This window comes from Mesocricetus auratus, unplaced genomic scaffold (genome assembly GCF_017639785.1).
Source record: "Mesocricetus auratus isolate SY011 unplaced genomic scaffold, BCM_Maur_2.0 Super-Scaffold_100004, whole genome shotgun sequence".
Taxonomy (NCBI): Eukaryota; Metazoa; Chordata; class Mammalia; order Rodentia; family Cricetidae; genus Mesocricetus; species Mesocricetus auratus.
This window is the reverse complement of record NW_024429189.1, coordinates 77,297,376-77,316,244: the sequence shown is the minus strand read 5'-3', so window position 1 is coordinate 77,316,244 and position 18,869 is coordinate 77,297,376. Positions and strand designations below refer to the sequence as shown.

General features: G+C 38.4%; 1 protein-coding gene across 2 annotated transcripts in view; it reads left to right on the top strand.

The window, feature by feature from the left end:
- The window catches only part of Bbox1 (gamma-butyrobetaine hydroxylase 1), a 51,047-nt gene that overhangs the window by 19,502 nt on the left and 12,676 nt on the right, over positions 1-18,869 (top strand). For both annotated transcript variants that reach the window (XM_021231233.2, XM_005064806.4), the window contains exon 4: positions 6,469-6,667. In XM_021231233.2, the coding sequence (XP_021086892.1) occupies positions 6,469-6,667 (199 nt within the window). The remainder of the gene's footprint in view (positions 1-6,468; positions 6,668-18,869) is intronic.

Below are 18,869 nucleotides of genomic sequence, written 5' to 3'. Positions count from 1 at the left end.
TGTTAATGGTTTATATTCTGCTGCCCATTCTGCAATGGTTTTTGGTCTTTGGTCTCTGTTTTCAGGAAGGCATTGTAGGCACTCCAAAATGAGAGATCTGATTTAAAAATTTTTAAATCTGTAGAACTTAAATGTTAGATAGAGCATTTGCCTATCCTACAAGAGCTCTGGGCTCAATCTCAGCACCACAGAAAATGAAGAAAAATAATTGTCACACTATGATAATAAAAATTTGAAACTAGAAATTCTTTGTAGCTTTGGCTGTGTTGGGTGTTGTCCTGACAATGGGCTTTTATTACAGCCTCTATGTAAATATAGTTAATTTTGCACTTATCAAGAATAACACTACAAGAATCTACAGCTTTCTGTATTGCTTACCAGCAGTGCAGTGTACATGTTTATAATGGGAAAATGACTCATAAAAATAAATTCGAATTAAAACATCCTTTAAATATATATAGAATGTATCCTAAATAAATCTTTCTTGGGTACAATTTATATCTATGGAAAATTTTTCAAGTATTTATTTATTGAGATCACAATGTAATTGCATCATTTCCCCCTTCCCTTTCCTCCCTCCAAACTTTTCCATATATACTTCTTGGCTCACTTTCAAATTCATAGCCTTTTTTATTCATTGTTGTTATATACACAACTGTATTTTCATATGCATATTTATGCACATATAAAAATTACCTGCTCTAGCAACCCTTATATATGAAGGGCAGGCCACAGTCACTTTAACCTTTGGTTTTCACTGTGGATACTCGGTTCCACTGCCCTAACATGAAAGCAGCCACAGATGATGCAGAAGTAAATGGCAATGATCTGTAATATTCCAATACGGCTTTTTTTGCAGACACTGAAATTCAAAGTTCATATAATCTTCATAACTCCTGAAGATAGAAACACTATTCTTTATTCACATGTAATACAAAAACAGGCAACAGGCAGAAGGGGTCCCGGGGATACAGTCTGCTATCCCCTGGGTTAAACCCAATCAAATAACTGAATGGCAGAAAGGGGATGAAGGAACATTACCAGGAACTAGATCTAACTGGCAAAAGATGGTAGTTTCAGTCGAGAGCTTTGCATCAGAGTGCATAGCAGAACAACTTGAAATAGGGGAGGGAAGAAAAAAAATTACCTGCTCAGTCTGTATAATGCTACTTGGATGTTTTCAGGGATAACCACTAGGTACTGGGTAACAAATTGATCTGCTTTTCCCAGGGAAGATTGTTCTTCCTGCCCTCAGCATCTCTTAGTTATCTGAAGTTCTGAGGCCTCATGGTCTTTCTCCCCTTCCACTTCAGTATGTCTATTGTTATTGTCCTTGTTTAGCTCTTATTGATGAGAAGTTATATAGCTTCTAATACTACTAGGAGACACAATCTTGTAGCAAACTCAGTTATCCTCTGGCTCTTGCCTTTCCACCCCATTTTCTGCAATGATCCCTGAGCCCTAGGTGTGGGAGATGTTTTATAGATGAACTACAACAATAACCAATATAACACAATAATCCTAAGAGTGCAGTAGTGGCATGGATACCTTGGCAGTAACCAACAGCTCTCTAATTGGATTTATGACCTATTCAAAAAGAGGGAAATCATGCCAGGTATTGAAACCTAGCCAACTCACTAGGGCTAATAAAGTCATGGAGCTTGCTACAACTGCTACTTTACTAACAGCATAATCCCTAAGTACTTTCTAAATATTTGTTCTTATACCCACAAATAAGTGTCAACCTCATTCCTTTCCATTGAAGAAATTTCTATTTGCAGCACATAGACCATTACAGAAAACAACACCAATCAAAATGCAGAGTTGTAAAAATTATTTTAATTTCAGTTTTATTTTCTTTTCACATAATAACTGAAATTTTCTGAGCATGATATTAACGTTTACTACAATAAAAAAGGCCTGAATCTACTGGTAGGAGTTACAGGAAAGAAGTTATTTTTTCCATTTTTTATTACATTTTTTAGAAAACAGCTTGTTTCACATGTCAATGCCAGTTCCCTCTCCCTCCCCTCCTCCCACATCCCCATCATCCCTCCCAACCTCCCATCCTATCCCTACTTCTGGGAAACTATTTTTAAACATGAAAAACTTCTGTTGATTTCCTCCAAAGTGAAGAATGACATTATATATTGTGAAACTGAGCCCTACTTCTAATGTTTTCTCTGCATCTAAAATCCTGACTAGTTGCCAAGGTTTATCTTTAAATGCCCAAGCTTAAACAAGTTCAAACAAAGTTGTTCCTTAGTATAACTTACACTGCTTCCCTTTTTACCTATTAGATTTACCTTGTAAAGAACAGGATAGTCTATGGACATTCCAATAGACAACATAAAAATGCTCATGAGGTCTCAACCTTACACAAAGAATTATAGGCAACTAAAGAAAGCTGGGAATAGAAGAGGTGGTCATCCGCAAGAAAAAACATACCAATTGATTGTCCAGTGCCAAATGTTAACCCTGAAACCACATATACAAGTAACGTTATATGGAATGAACAAATTATATTTAAGAATATATATGTATGTAGATATATATGCAAATGCAGGCAATAATAATTACTAAAAAATAGGCCATTAATTTGAAGGAGAGCAGGGAGGGCTTAATGGGAAATCTTGGAGGGAGGAAAAAGATGTCAGAAATGTAATTATAACCTCAAAAAATGTTCACAGTGATAGTACTTCAAATCATCAAGTTATATGTTCATAACCATTGGGATCAGTCACCTGGATCTTACTAACTGTAACTGTTAGCTGCATGCCTTGGGCTATAGTTCCCTTTCTTTAGAATTTGTTAGTACTAAAATCATCTATCCCACATGTTTGTTGTGAAGATTATAAGAAATAAAATTGTAAAGCTTCAAGCCTTCTGTATAACTCCTGGAAATTATTAGCAAATAGTTGCCACATTATCATTAGAAATTACTGTGTACCATGAGTTAGAGTCTCTGTACATTCTCATGACAGTTGTAAATAACCTGCAGAGAAAGTTTAACAGTTTTGTTTAACAAATTAAGCTGAAACTCAGACTCCTAGGAACGAGCTGATAAAAGAAAGAACAATGATTCAAAGCAGACCATTCTGCCTCCATTTCCTCCCCCTCATGCCCTGTCTAATACAAGTTTCATACAAGGGTTCAACTTTTAGCTAAAAATTAAAAGCAGATAAATGAAAACCTAGTTTCCTATTCTATCACCCACATATCAAGGGTGAACATGTAGCTCTGGTACTGGAGCACACAGATACTTCCATCACTCAGAACATTCTACTGAACAGTGTCATGCTGTAGCATCTGCCTGTGCTGCTCCAGTTACAATACGAAACATTTTTTCTAAACATTAAAATACATCTTCATATATAAATTACTTAACCTCTGTGGGAATTTCCACAGAGTTTGAAACTAGAAGAATCATTCCTTGTAGTTGAGGTAATGATAGAAATAGTTGAGTAGTAATAGTAATATCAAATCAATATGAAAATATCCAATGAGTCTCTACTTTCACCAACTGCTGATATTTCTACAGTTCCCTGATTTCCCTCTGAGGCTCAACAAGCTTTAAAGAGTTTTCAGTGTTTATTCTCAGTTTCTGTACATAATCCAGGTGAGTTTCATTATCTATGCCCATAACACTGATTATTTTACCTTGGAAAATTTCCTTCTAACTGAAAACCAAATGGTCTTTCTGTGCAATACTAATGACAGACATCACTCTCTTTCCAGAGACTTCTCAGTTACTATAGTCTGGAAATTTAAAATGCAATAAACAATGATAATGGCCAAACAAATAGCTACATAATTCAATATTCAAAACAAAACCAAGTAGATTGCTTATTTGCAAATAGTCTCTTTCACACAGAGCCAACTTTGGTTTTAGAATATTTGGCGCATAAGAAATCGAGCTGGGAAACATCATTAGGAATCATAGAAAGTATCAGACAGAGATGAGATCAGATCCTTTGCAGTATCTTGAACACACTTCAACTACACTGTGTTAAATCACCAGTATCCAAGTTCTCCATAGACTCTGAGATCTTTGAAAGTATCTTGTGATATTCTAAAATATCACAAGAAAAGAAAAAAAACTAACAAATAGCTACTGGGAATGTAATACACTCAAGAAATACCATCTGATCCTAAAGACTGTCTGATTGCTTAGGCCTATAAGTCCAGCTACACCAGAAACTGAAATTGGAGAGCAACAGATTCAGTAGAATGATTCACTGCCTCAAACATAAATAAATACAAACAAATAAATAGATAAGAGAAAGGGGAGGACCAGGAAAATATTTCAGTGGTAGAGTACTTGTCAAATATTTCTACTTGTTTTTTCAAGACAGGGTCTCTCTATGTGTAGCCACATAATGGGGCTCACTATACAGACCAGGCTAGCCTTCTGTTTACACAATCTACCTGTGTCGACATCCCTCCTGAGAACTGGGATCAAAGGCATACACCACCACAACCTACTCATACTAAATAATACTTACATGGTCTAATAGAATTAATACAGCCACTAGGCACATCCAATTCATAATTTTAATTTAGTTCTTAGAAATTCTGGTTTGCCAGCAACTGATGAAAGCAGAGGCAGATACCCACAGATAAACACTGAATTGAACTCCTGGAATCCAGTGTCAGACAGGGAGAACTGATGGGCAAAGGAGTTAAGACTGGACGGTTTAACCCACAGAAACAGTTGACCTGAACAAGGGGGAGCTCTTGGTCCCCAGAATAATGGCTGTATGGAAAGTATGGGACTAACCCAGAGCCCCTGAATGTGGGTGCCAGTGAGGAGGCCTAGGTAATCTATGGGGCCTTGGGTAGTATTTATCCCTGGCATACCAATAGACTTTGAGAGCCAATCCCACAATGTGAGATGCTCTCTCAGCCTGGACTCTTGAGGAGGTCCTAGACCCTACCCTGAATGACATGACTGTCTCTGGAGATCCACCATGGAGGGTCTCACTGTCCCTGAGGATCAGAGTAGAAATTGGTTGTAGGTTGGGGGGGTCTGGTGAGGAGGGATGTGGAGGAGGGGAGGGAGAGGGAGCTGTGATTTACATGTGAAACAAGTTTGTTTCTAACTTAAATTTAAAAAAGGAAGGAAAACAAAACAAAAAGAAATTCTGGTTCAATATATATGCTGCTGTGCTTAATAACCAGAAATTTGGACAATGAACACATTAGCAGCATCATTTGGTCTTCCTAAATATGCAGGTGGCCCATTCTTGCAAATACTCTCCTGTAAATTCTGGAGGAGCATCAAGTGTCTCTGCATCTGTGTATGCCTTCTCACAGCTAGAGCTACTATCTTCTAAAAAGTTTGCTATCACAATAGAAATAGCCATGTTGACCTCAAAGAGGAAACGACTGCTAGTCTAGACCTACGGTAAGAAACAACCACTGACCCTTTCTCCATTCTTAAACTGGAAGCTTTGAGGATGGCTTCCATATATAACACATTCCCTAGTTAGAGACTTGGCATTGCTCATGAAGACAATGAGACTCTGAGTTCTCATCTTTTTACTTGTTAGGAAGGGTTGCTCTGCCACGGCTATTTTCTTCCCAGTAAAGAAAAAGCATAGGGGTGGCAGGGAGGGCCTAGGTCCTGCCCCAAATGATGTGACAGACTTGGATGACTCCCCCATGGGAGGCCTCACCCTCTATGAGGAGGAGTGGATGGGGTTGGGATGGAGGACTGGTAGGAGGAGATGGGAGGAAGGTAGAGAGAGGAAACTGGGATTGGTATGTAAAAGAAGGTTGTTTTTAATTTAAATAAATATTAATTTTAAAATAAAGATCATGAATGGGTCAGCGAGCAATCCCTCTGAGTTCTACTTCCTTTAGGAAATTGTGGTTTGCAAGCCTATAATTTTTTATGTGTTTTCCTTTCTGCTTTCTCAAGAAAACATATTTACAAGCATTTCATCTGGCCTTCACTCCTTTGGCACTGCCACCGAAGGCTCTATGAATTCCAGGGACACACTTGGTTACAAGACAGCTTTAAAGCAGAAGAAATAAGAGGAAGAATAATCTGTACTTATCCTCCCTCCAGAGTAGTCATAATGTTCTAGTGCAGAAACCCAATTTTATCACTGTTAGGAATCAGATGATGTAAGCTGCCTGTTATGCGCACAGTATTTCATGGTTGTTTCTAAGCAGTGCCTGGGTTAAGAAGTCTTAAGGATATAGATATCAAGGGCCCTCCTGTCTAACCAACATTCTTTGAATAGATAGGGAATACTGAATACCATTTTTAGGCCAGACATATTATAAACAAGAGGCATATAATAGGAACAACCCAAGGTAGAAGGGCCCAGTGACCAGAATTTATGATATGCCCGACATTTAGTAAATCAAAGATCAACTCTGATGAACTGCATTTTCCTTTAGATTGGTATCTTCTCTGAAAATGAGATCATCTAGATTTTTTATTTTCTTAATACACAGAGTGTCAGTACTGGGGCTCGGAGCTCCAGATACCTACTCTGAATTTTGAAGATGTGTTAAAAGAAGATGAGCACACATACAAATGGCTCTCCAGCCTCAAGAAAGTAGGCATCGTGAGACTCACTGGAGCAGCTGACAAATGCGGAGAGATCACAAAACTTGGGAAAAGGATTGGCTTCTTGTACCTCACATTCTATGGGTGAGTCTTCAGATGGATTGGCTTCTGCCATCACAAATACAGTTCGATCTATTTCCAAGATAGGGGTAGGCTTTGATTATAGGATAAATGCAACCGTTCTTGTGCTTACATTGTAAAGAGCCTGAGAAGTGAAAGAGACCTTCATAAGCCAACATTTACACACCAGTAGCACACAGTCTTACTCAGTTGTGTTTGGTTTGGCCTGTAAGATGTAGAAAGAAAATAGAATTAGCTATCAACACTTTAAAACTAAGAAGCCTGAAATTTATGTAGACTTATCTTTTCTTGAAAAGCCTGATCTAACAACACTACAGCCCAAACCTATCTCCACAAATCTACTGAGCATAAACAGACTGCACCTTGCATCATTTGCTGAAGACTTCTCCCTCTGCAGACCTACAGTGCTGTGATATCACAGAATTATGTTGTCTCTAATGGAGAATAAGATGCACAGATAATCAGGGACATTTAACCATCTACCCTCAATCATTTTAGTGACTTTATCATAGCAAAACATTATGTCATGTTTGTACATAGACAACCTATTCCCATTCCTTAGCATATGTGTTTACTTACACTATTAGTAGATTTGCTTTATATAAATGTATATAGTCTTTTCATCTTCAAAGTTTATGCTGCTGTGGAGAGTGCAATAACCATAGACCAATGAATGAGAAGAAATATTTGAAATTACTAAGAGCCTCTGGTAAATTTTTCTTTAATTTCTTTAACGTTTCTGAAATAGAGATTATCCTCCAGGTTGTAGGAAGGAGGTATGAAGCTCAGAAAAATAATTTGTCATCCAAATTCACATGAGACAAAGTATAAATGTAGGCTTTCCTCTTCGCTATTAATGACATGAAGAAAATACATGAAAAGGTGCTGAGACTGAGCTAAACAGAACATCTCAAAATAAATCTCTTGCAAGTCATTTTTCTTAGTTCTCATTCATGAACAACAAATATTTGAGTCTTTTCCAATGAACGTCACAATTTCATAATACTGATCAGTTTGGATGCTCTTTTCAGAGGTTTCTAGCTCCACCCAAACCACTCACCCATCTAACTGGCGGTCAGAATCTTAATCCTGATTTATGGTTTGACATTTGTTTTGTTTTGTTTCTACAGATCCTATAAAGGGACTTAATAACTTGGCCACTGATCTAATATTGTGAAATTTTTTGGAATAAATAATAAAGGTCCGTTGTCAAAACAAATCAGACCTGGTACACCACCTGATTCCATTTTACCAAGACCTTCCCACCCAGTAAGAGTGGTTTATACTATCCAACCACAGCCTCCCAGGATGACCAAATCTTCCCAAGATCTCTCGTAATACATATATTTCACCACATCCCTTTCTTGCCACTCTACAACTGTCCCCACAGATTTTCCTCCACATTTTCTGAAATTTTTAAATCTCTAAACTCAATAACTCTCACGGGGTTTTGTTGTCATGCTGGTTTTGTTTTACTTGCCTATTTGGGACTTGGATGTTATTATTGGTGTTAAGAGAACAGGATAAATTGAGTATTTTCTTTGACGTTATCCTCTTTTCTGCTTCCTTTCTCAGGAATGTGGGAAAGAGATATTGAAGTTTGGGTGACATGAGTCTTTCATTAGCATTCTAAAGGGCACCTAAAATAGTATTGTTCAGCCTGAGCAACGTATTGGGGTAGGTCATTTTAAGACTACAGACATCTGGGTCCTATCTTCAGAGATTTTCTTTAAGATTAGTGATATCTGACCTCTGCATTGGGTCTTTAAGAACTCAGCAAATGATTCCCATGTGCAATCAAATTGGGAACTTCTGGATGAGAGGAAAAGACTCTTCTAGACATACACAGTATAACTTTGAGTACCATGCAGCCTCTGAACTCTCACAGCCTTATGTAACAGAAGTCCCTTATTATATTCTTCTGAAATAAGTACCCACCTGGTTTTTTTTCCATTAAAAGTAAGTTACTAGCATGGAGAATTTTAAATGCTTAAGAAACACTTAGAATAGCTATTTTAGAGAATGTTGAGAATAACTAGTTTTAGCTCTAGGTTTGTAAGATAAAAAGCAATAGATTACAGCTTTTTATGCATTCTTCATATATAGTAGGTGGAGATAAATGCTTAATGGACAAATACATGCCTAGATGTTTTAAAGAGCTACTGAATAGCAGAGGAATACAGTAATTGTTGTAGCATTTTATAATCATAAACTTACATTGAACTAAATCAAAATTGTAATCAATTTGAGGACAAAGCACATGTCAGTTTCTACATCTGCATTTTCTCATCTGCTTGTCATTATTCTGTCAGTCAGTCTGCCAGCCCATCTTCTAGACATTATAGTTTTCGTGCAACCATGTGCAATATTCAACAGCACTAATGCCCCAATGATGAAAGCTTTCCTGGAATAAAGAATAAGGATGTTATCTTTTCAAATTTAAATCTTGATTAAAAGCAATTCATTTTATAGGGAATAGAAACAAAGATTCTTACTCCTCCCATACCAACAAAAACAAAATATTGAACTCACAGAAGCCCTTTTGAGATATATGAAGAAATTATTTTCACTTTATGATGTAATTTTACCCAGTCATTCTAAGCTATATGTTTCCTGAATAGTGCCATCTTCCATGATTACAAATTAGAATGTGAAGAATGTATCCTACATGGTAAATCCAAAAGAAACAATTGCTGCCAGTGAAACAGAATGTCTTGAATATCAGTGTGTGTAAGAAACTAGGTTAGGCATTTTTTTCTAAACTGGGCTTGACGTTCTATCTTATAGAAAATGATGTATGCTGGTTATTATACATAGGTTAATATAAGCACTTCAGCTATCTTTGTCTAAATAATCTAAACAAATAAAAATCCTACTGATCCCAAAGATCAGACTTCAATTTCAATTGATATTCCAAGGGGAATGAATGCTCTTTCAACATAGTACAAAGTAATCCAAAGTAGAATCAAAATAGAAACAAAATAGCCTTTAAAGAAACTAAATTTAAGGGGTGGTAAGATGGCTTAATGGTTACTATTCTTGAACAGTACCAGAAATTGGTTCCCATCACCTACATTGTTGGGCAGCTCGCAACCACCTGTAACTCCAGCTCAGGAAATCCAACAGTCACTTCTGGGCTCCATGGAAACCTGTACTCATGTGCACAAGCCCACACACAGACGCACAAATACTCCTAATTTAATTTATGTATGCTACCATATATACATATGTATGGCTTTCATAAGTACCTATTTAACTGACCACTTGATGATATGTGTCATCCCTTCCTCACCCCACGTTATTCTGATTCAGACACATCCCATTCCTGCTCATGCCTGCCACAGACTAAACTAAGTCATATGTATCTTATTGCCACTGTCATTCGGAGCTCCTGACCACGAAAATGGTGGGTAATTAAGGTCTGGTTTTTAGGAGCATCCTAGTGTCCATCGTGCAGATAGCCTCTGGGAATGACTGCAGCCGTAGCCATGCCAGTTCTCTGCTCAGAGTTGCTTCTTTCCCTTCTTTCTTAACTCTTTTGACATGAAACATGGACCTTGCTTTTCCATCCCCTCTCTGTTATGCTCTTGACAGACACTTGTGCCAAGCCCTTTAGGGCTGGTTTTGTTTTATGTTACATTATGTGTGCTTGGTTTAGTGGTGCTGTTTGATTGTTTGATTGATTTTGCTCTTCTTTTCTTCCTAACTTAGTCAACTAAGCTTTTCCATCCTCCCTTCCAACAACTATTCCTGGTGCATGCTCCTTGATCTGGAAGTCTCTTGAGCTGCAGGGAAGGTATCTCCCTCAGCCAAGCTCTGCTCTGTGAGATTATTACTAGTAGTTTCTTCCCAACTCCAGGCATTGTGATAGAAAAAAGCATCTATTTATTTCTCACCCAAATAAACAAATTTTGTATCCTCAGTGGCTAATGAGAAAATAAAAAATGTAAAATCCCTCCTCCATTAATTTGTAACATAAAATATTTTTTCTTTTTTGTTGAATAGCCTGATTATAATTATAACAAGACCAGTATAAAAGAAAATGAACACACTTGTAAGCTATCCCTATTGATTATTTGCTAGTTTGTGCAGTGTTTAAAACTATAATTTTATTCACTGAGAAATCTGAATGATCTCATATAAGGAAAAAATCAAATTCTCTAAATTCCTTTTCTTACTAATTGTTTGACTACATACACTGACTGGCTGTGTCTGTCAGGTTATCACTATTTACATGAATGCATTTGTATGTCACAAAGCAAGGGAGGAAAATAATTAAGTAAAGGGAAAGTGGTTCAGTTTGAGCAATTAGCCAGTCACCCTGCTGTGACTGTACTAGTCAGGGTCACCTCTGAAATAAAGGTGTAGATGTCACTGCACTGTTCATATTGAACACCTTGCTAGTCAAAATGGTGACCTGATCAGGGTCACATCACTAGTAACAATTCAATGTCTGACACACAAGCTTCTGCTAAGTGTGTTTTTGATCCTAAAGACTTTCATCAAGACTTTAAAACCTCTTTCTTAGCATTATTGACATCAGTATGTCTTTATTCAAAAGTTAACTTTATGAGTTCCTCATAGTAACTCTTTGTGAGAAAGAGCAGAAAAGGCAAAGGCTTGCAACCATAGCCATCTAAACTACTTTCTTTCCAGAGTGGAGTCAGAATTGGAGATTTATAGTTGTTGATTTTTGTTTTTCTAAAACTATTTGCTGGGATGAGCAGATAGCACACATAACGGGCTAGACTGCATGACCGATGACCTGAAAATGAAAACATTCTGAAGTTAACTTCAGGAATACGATTAAGAAGATGAGGCACAGAGAGAAACGGGGTAAAATAAACAGGACCTTGATGTTTGTCAAATGTTATCTTATTGCTAAATAACACTTACAATGGTCCTTCATAGTCAAAAAACATAAATCCTTTGCAATACTTTCTCCAAAGACTTTACAAACAAAGGCCCGAACACTCGGGAGCATCCATATTAATTAGTTCCCAAAGAGCTCTCCCAAGAGCAAACAGAGAATTTAATCACGGATTTGCTCAGGGCTACTTGTAAATGGGAAGTCAGCTAAGCCTGTCATAAAATTTCTCATCTCTGCCTCTTATTTGCTGAGTGTTTTAATCCCCACTGTGCCGTCTGAGATCCTAGGATGAAAGTTTGCAGGAAAGAGAATAAAACACTGCGAGTACTGCCCAGTTTCACATCTGCAAGAGTGCCTTGCAGGCAGACCTCATCAGATGAATAAAACCAAGCATAAAAAAGTTTCTAGTGGGCTATCAAGGACACCAGTCAGAGCAGCTAAGAACGAGAACACTAAAATGGCATCTGGGGATTACAACTGAAGAACCTTCCCAGCATCCACTGGACTTCTGCTGGTGTTTCAAAAGACATCTGTAAACCAGCCCAGCAACATTTCACACACGGGGATTGTGGATGTATAAGTGAGACATTCCCAGCCCCTGGCATCCATTCCCTTATACATCTTCCCCACCATTAGCACAGCCTCCAAATCTGACATTGAAGCAGCTACTTGGTTGACATGCATGTTACCAGAAAAAATTCTGAAGTGTGGGGATGAAATGGGGAAAGAAAAAAGAGCTAACCCATTCTGTTGAAATTTCTGTCCAGGAAACAACTTGGGCAAGGGGTAGGGGTGGCTACATGGCTTGTCTTGAGTAAAAATGGTTTGTGGGATATGGAAACCACTCTAGAAGTGATTCTGACTACAGAAGAAACAGAATACTTGTCTGAGTTCTGAACTTAGTTGTAATCCTATCCTACTTGGAAAAAAACTGAACCACTGGAACTTTATAATGAGTTGTTTTAACTGTAGCACTGACTATAGCATTTGAGTAGGAGGAAAGCCTTGAAAATGAGTATTCTAGTGAGTACTAGAGTTTCTTAGGCAGGATAACAATGAGTTCTGTTCCTACAGCCATTGTGACCCCTAGTTTATGTTATTTGCCAAAAACCAGTCCCTGGGGTTCCCTTTGTCGTATTAAATTTCACAGCAATTAATGTTGCTGCCAGCAAAACCACTTGACTATGAGGTCATCTCATGAATGAAAGGAAAAGTAATTTCTGTGTCTCATGCTCCTTAGAAATCATTTGAGGAAATGTGTGAGATAGTCTGTTTAGGCAGTCACTTCTGCATAGGTCCTCTGGTGCCCATGGCCACCTCAGTTACTGTCTATGTAGCCAGGACAAGCTATTGTCGCTGAGGCCAGATAAATGATTGTTTTAAGTGTTTTTATCATTTAAGTATTAAACTCGGTTCTGTGTGATCAGTATTTTGAGTCCTCGCAAATCTAGTAATTATTATTATCACCGTTTTACAAGTAAGAATCTGAGACATACAAATTGTGTTGCAAACGCAGGGTTGCTTGCCTTAACAGCCCACATGTCTTCCTTTGCAACATTCTACCATGGCAGTTTGGTTTCCTGAATGGTTTGCACTGCTGGAATTTTTGGCTGTCAAATCTGGTTTCTGGGGCTGGGGAGGTGGTAAAGTTGTTGCTGAACAAGCATGAGGACCTGAGCTCAGATCCCCAGATCCCACATAACAAACCCAAGAATGAAAGCGACGCCTGTAATGCTTGTGTTGGAAAGGCAGAGGCACGAGGATGCCCAAAGCTTGCTTGCTAGTCAGTCCTACTGTAGCTTTGAGCTGGAGGTTTAATGGAGGTCCCTGTCTCAGTAAAATAGAGGAAAGTAATTAGGGTGATAACCTGACTTTGACCTCTGGCCACCACACACACCTACACACACACACACACACACACACACACACACACACACACACCCTCTCACATACTCACACACATGTACACACACTCTCACATACACACATACACATTCTCATACACATTAACACATACAGACACACCCTTTCACATACTCACACATATTCACACATAAACACACACACACATACTCTCACGTGCATACTCCCACAAACATATTCACAAACACTCATACATAATTCATGCACACACATTCTCTCACACACTCACATACTCTCATGTATAAACACACACATACTCTCACATACTCATACACTCCCACACACATATACACAAATACCCTCACATACTCACACACTCTCACACAAACACATATTCATAAACACTCATACATAATTTATACACACACACTTTCTGTCACACACACTCACATATATACACACTCACACACACCCTCTCTCTCTCACACACACACATACCCACACACATAAGCTACTCTGTTTTGCAGTGCATTGAATTCTTAGTCTTTGATAAAGAAGGCCTTTCAGGATTCCTTTGGAATAAGTCTTTGTAATTCCTGTTTGTAGAGTTACAAAATTTTGCGGTGACAAGTCACTTTCTATGCCTACCTATCTTCATTAAACAAACAAACAAACAAAATCTCCTAGGAGATGGTGGCTCACATCTTTAATTCCAGCATTCAGGAGGCAGAGGCAGGCTGATTTCTGTGAGTTCAAGGCCAGCCTGGCTACAAGTGTGTTTCAGAAAAGCCAGGGCTACACAGAGAACCCCTGTCTCAAAATAACAAAAAAAAACTATGAAATTTTATTTTTTCCCAACTGTATTGTAATACAGCTTTTAAAATGTATAAATTTAGCATATGTAATGAAAAATGTATACACTTTGAAATGGTTAATACAAGAAACTAATTTCCATATTCACCACCTTTCAGATAGTTGGGGGTGTCAGTGTGTACATGCAAGCTGGATATACTTGACAGTCTATGCCTCAGCAAGTTTCATATACACAGCACATGAACATGTGTAGTGAAAATACTGCAAACCTATTACAACTGAAAAGTTGTACTCAACTTTTACATTTATTTGTTTGCTTTTATGTGTGCAAGGTTCTGCCTGCATGTGTGCCAGACTGTGTGGGGGAGGTAGGGGGTGCCAGGAAGCAAACCTGGGTTCTCCACAAGAGCATCCAATGCTCCTAACTGCTGAGCCATTGCTCAGCAGTTTTGTTCTTTTAATCAACGTCTCCCCCTTCCTTCCAGCCCTACTCCTCATTACTGAGTTCACTTGGTATAGTGTAACATAGGCATAGAAAAGTCACATAAAATCTATGCACAGCTGAAAGAATTATCACCATGCAAACGTTCTTAGACACAGTCCAGGTCAAAAAATAGAACACCGCAACCACCTCAAACCCCATCCATATGTCTTCAGCAAAACCAGACTTCAGGGACCACAATGTTTGCTTCCTTGATGTCCTGGGTTAGTGTTGTCAATCCATGTGTGCATTCCTTGGCACTACTATTCACTTTCTCAACTTCCTTGTTTTGTTTGTTTGTTTGTTATCTTTTTTATCTAATGTCATTAGTCTAAGTAAATATAAATTTGCTGCTTAGCACAACATCTTTGTCATTGAACCTGTTTTTATTTTGCTTTTCTGAACCCCAGCCTCTTGTAAATTTCTCAGGAAAGACCCATGGGAACAATATTCTCTGAATTCTTGAATGTTGACAGCAACTTAAGGCTTCTCCTTCTGTTAGAAAATTGGCCTAGCTAAATAAAAAATTCTTGGTTCATGCATGTTTAACAAGTCGGGAGAGTTTTATTGATAATCAGATTTTGTTTCCTTGTAAATAATGTGATATCTCTACCTGGATAGAGAGAGGATTTTTTTTGAAGTCTGCTCATTTCATATACCACATTTTGTTGTGTTGTTCTGGGGTCAGTTCTTCAATGAGCATTGGCAACTTTTCCTTTAAAATCTCTAGTTATTTTTTTTTCTTTTCTACTTGCTCTCTTCCTTGGTCTTGAGTGCTTCCTTTGGGACTCCCATGAAACATGAATTCACGCATTCAGCCCTCCTTACTGCCATCCTCTAGAACTGGAGTTGTTAATCATGAGATGTGGGTGTTGGGAGTCAAACTCAGGTCCTCTCCAAGAGCAGCAAGTACTCTTAACCACCAAAGAGATATCTCTGTAGCCCTCTTTACTTAACATTTTAAATTTTACTTTTATTTAAATTAAAAACAAACCTGCTTCACATGTCAATCCCAGATCCCTCTCCCTCCACTCCTTCCCCACCCCCATCAACTCTCCCACCCTACCCCCTCTGCTCCCCAGGGAGGGTAAGGCCCTCCATGGAGGATCCCCAAAGTCTGTCACATCATTGGGAGCAGGGCCTAGGCCCTGTCCTTTATCCAGGCTGAGAGAGCATCCCTCCACGTGGAATGGGCTCCCAAGGTCCATTCGTACACCAGGGATAAATATTGATCTACTACCAGAGGTCCCATAGATTGCCAAGGTCTCATCACTGACATTCATATTAAGGGGGTCTGATCACTACCATGATGGCCTCCCAGCCATCAGTCTGGGGTCCATGAGCTACCTCATTGTTCAGGTCAGCTGTTTCTCTGAGTTTCACCAGCCTGGGTTGCAGGAGTTCAGTTCAGTCTTTAGCTGTGGGTGTCTGCCTCTGCTTCCATCAGCAACTGTATGGCGTATAACGTAGTCATCAAACTCATTATCGGAGAAGGGCATTTAAGATAGCCTCTCCAATATTGCTTAGATTACCAGTTGTGTCATCTTTGGAGATCTCTGAAAATCTTCCTAGTATCAGATCCTTCCTCAAACCTATAATAACTCCTGCTATTATGGCATCTCTCATCCTGCTCTCTTCTATTCTTCCCCCAGCTGAACCTTCCTGCTCCCCCATTTCCTCATCTCCCCTTCTCTTCTCCCCCTCTCTTGCTCCCAGTTTCCTCTCCCCTCCCCCTCATGCTACCAATCCACTCAGGAGATCCTGTCCCCTTCTTTTCTCCTAGGACCATACATGTCTCTCTTAGAGTGTTCCCTGTTTCCCAGACTCTCTGGTGGTGTGGATTGTAGGCTGGCATTAACCTGCTCCATGTCTAAAATCCATATATGAGTGAGTACATACCATGTTTGTCTTTTTGTGACCTCACTCAGGATGGTTTCTTCATTTTGCCTGCCAATTGCAAGATTCCATTGTTTTTTTCCACAGAGTAGTACTCCATTGTGTAAATGTAACACATTGTCTGTATCCATTCTTCAGTTGAGGGGCATCTAGGTTGCTTCCAGGTTATGGCTATTACAAATAATGCTGCTATGAACATTGTTGAACAGATGTCCTTGTTGTATGAATGTGCATCTTTTGGGTATATGCGTAAGAGTGGAACTGCTGGATCTTGTGGTAGACTGATTCCCATCTTCCTGAGGAATCTCGATACTGATTTTAAAAATGGCTGTACTAGTTGACTCCCATGAGCACTTCAAAAGTATTCCCCTTTCACCACATCCCCTCCAGAATAAACTGTCATTGGTGTTTTTTATTTTAGCCATTCTAACAGGAGTAAGATGGTATCCCAGAGTTGTCTTGATTTCCATTTCCCTGGTTAAGGGTGTTGGGCACTTTCTCAAGTGTCTATCTGCCATTTTAGACTCCTCTAATAAGAATTCTGTGGTTCTGTACTCCACTTTTTAATTGGATCCCTTGGTGTTTTGGAGACTAGCTTTGTACAGATCAGTCCTCTGTTATATGTGTTGTTGGTGAATATGTTTTCCCATTCTGTGAGCTGACGTTTTGTCTTGTTGACTATGTCCTTTGCTTTACAGAAGCTTCTCAGTTTCAGGAGGTCCCATTTATGAACTGTCAATCTCAGTGTCTGTGTTACTGGTATCATGTTCAGGAAGCAGTCTCCTGTACCAGTTTGTTCAAGGCTACCACCCACTTTCTCTTCTAAGAGGTTCAGTGTGGCTGGATTTATGTTAAGGTCTTTGATGGATTTGGACTTAAGTTTTGTTCATGGTGATAGATATGGACCTATCTGTAGTCTTCTACATGCCAGCATCCAGTTATGTCAGCACCATTTGTTGAAGATGCTTTCTTTTTTCCATTGTATAGTTTTAGTTTCTTTGTCAAAGATCAGGTATTTGTAGGTGTGTGGGTTAATATCAAGGTTTTCAATTCAATCCCATTGGTATACCTATCTATTTTTGTGCCAATGCCAAGCTGTTTTCAGGACTATAACTCTATAATAGAGTTTGAAGTCAGGGATAATGATGTCTCAGGAAGTTCCTTTATTATACAGATTGTTTTGTCTATCCTGGGTGTTTTCTTTTTCCATATAAAGTTGATTATTATCCTTGCAAGGTCTGTGAAGTATTTTGCCAGTGTTTCAATGGGGATTGCATTGAATCTGTAGACTGCTTTTGGCAAGATTGCCATTTTTACTATATTGATCCTACCTATCCAAGAGCATGGGAGAGCTTTCTGTTTTCTTGTGTCCTCTTTCATTTCTTTCTGCTACCATAACTAATAATTCAAATAAGCAAAGATGCAGGGCACAAGATGAACAAGTAAAACTTAACTGTAGCTATATATACCAACAATGAGCAATCTGAAAAGTAAAGTAAGACAACTGAAACCTCAAATAGAATCTGGGTGAATAAAGTATCAAATAATAAATGCAATCAAGAAAGTAAAAAGCATACAATTAAAATATAAAGCATGATTGAAATAGTCTTAAATAAATGAAAGAACGCCTTATGTTCTTATATAAATATGTAAGATGTTAATAGATGTTAAAGATGTTATAGAAATATGTAGTAAGATGTTAATTCTACCCAGGCCAGCCTACAGAGTCAGTGAATTCTCCACCAAGATTGCCCTTTTCTTTTATAGATTGAAAACCAAGTTCATATAAATTACAAGGGGCTACAAGTAGACAAAGGTAACTTTTGGTAATCAATATGGCATGCTACTGGTAAAGCAGATGAATTATTGAGTTCAGAAATAAACCTATTCCTTATGGCCAAATGATTCTCATCAGAGATATCAAGGACATTTACTATGAAAATAACTGTATTCAGTAAATGGTGCTTGGCAACTGGTATCCACTGGCAAAGAAATGAAATTGGATGCTCTGTCTCAGAATCTCTTACAAAAATTAACCAAAATGAATCAATAAGCTAAAAATCAATAAAATTCTTAGAAAAAAGGCAGGTAAATTTTAATGATCATGGTTTGAAAAATGAATTTGTAACTACTATACAAAAAGTATGCCCAGCACAGAAAAATAGATAAGTTGGAGGCCACAAATATTAAAAACTGCCAGATGGTGGTGGTGCACGCCTTTAATTCCAGCACTTGGGAGGCAGAGGCAGGAGAATCTCTGTGAGTTTGAGACCAGGCTGGTC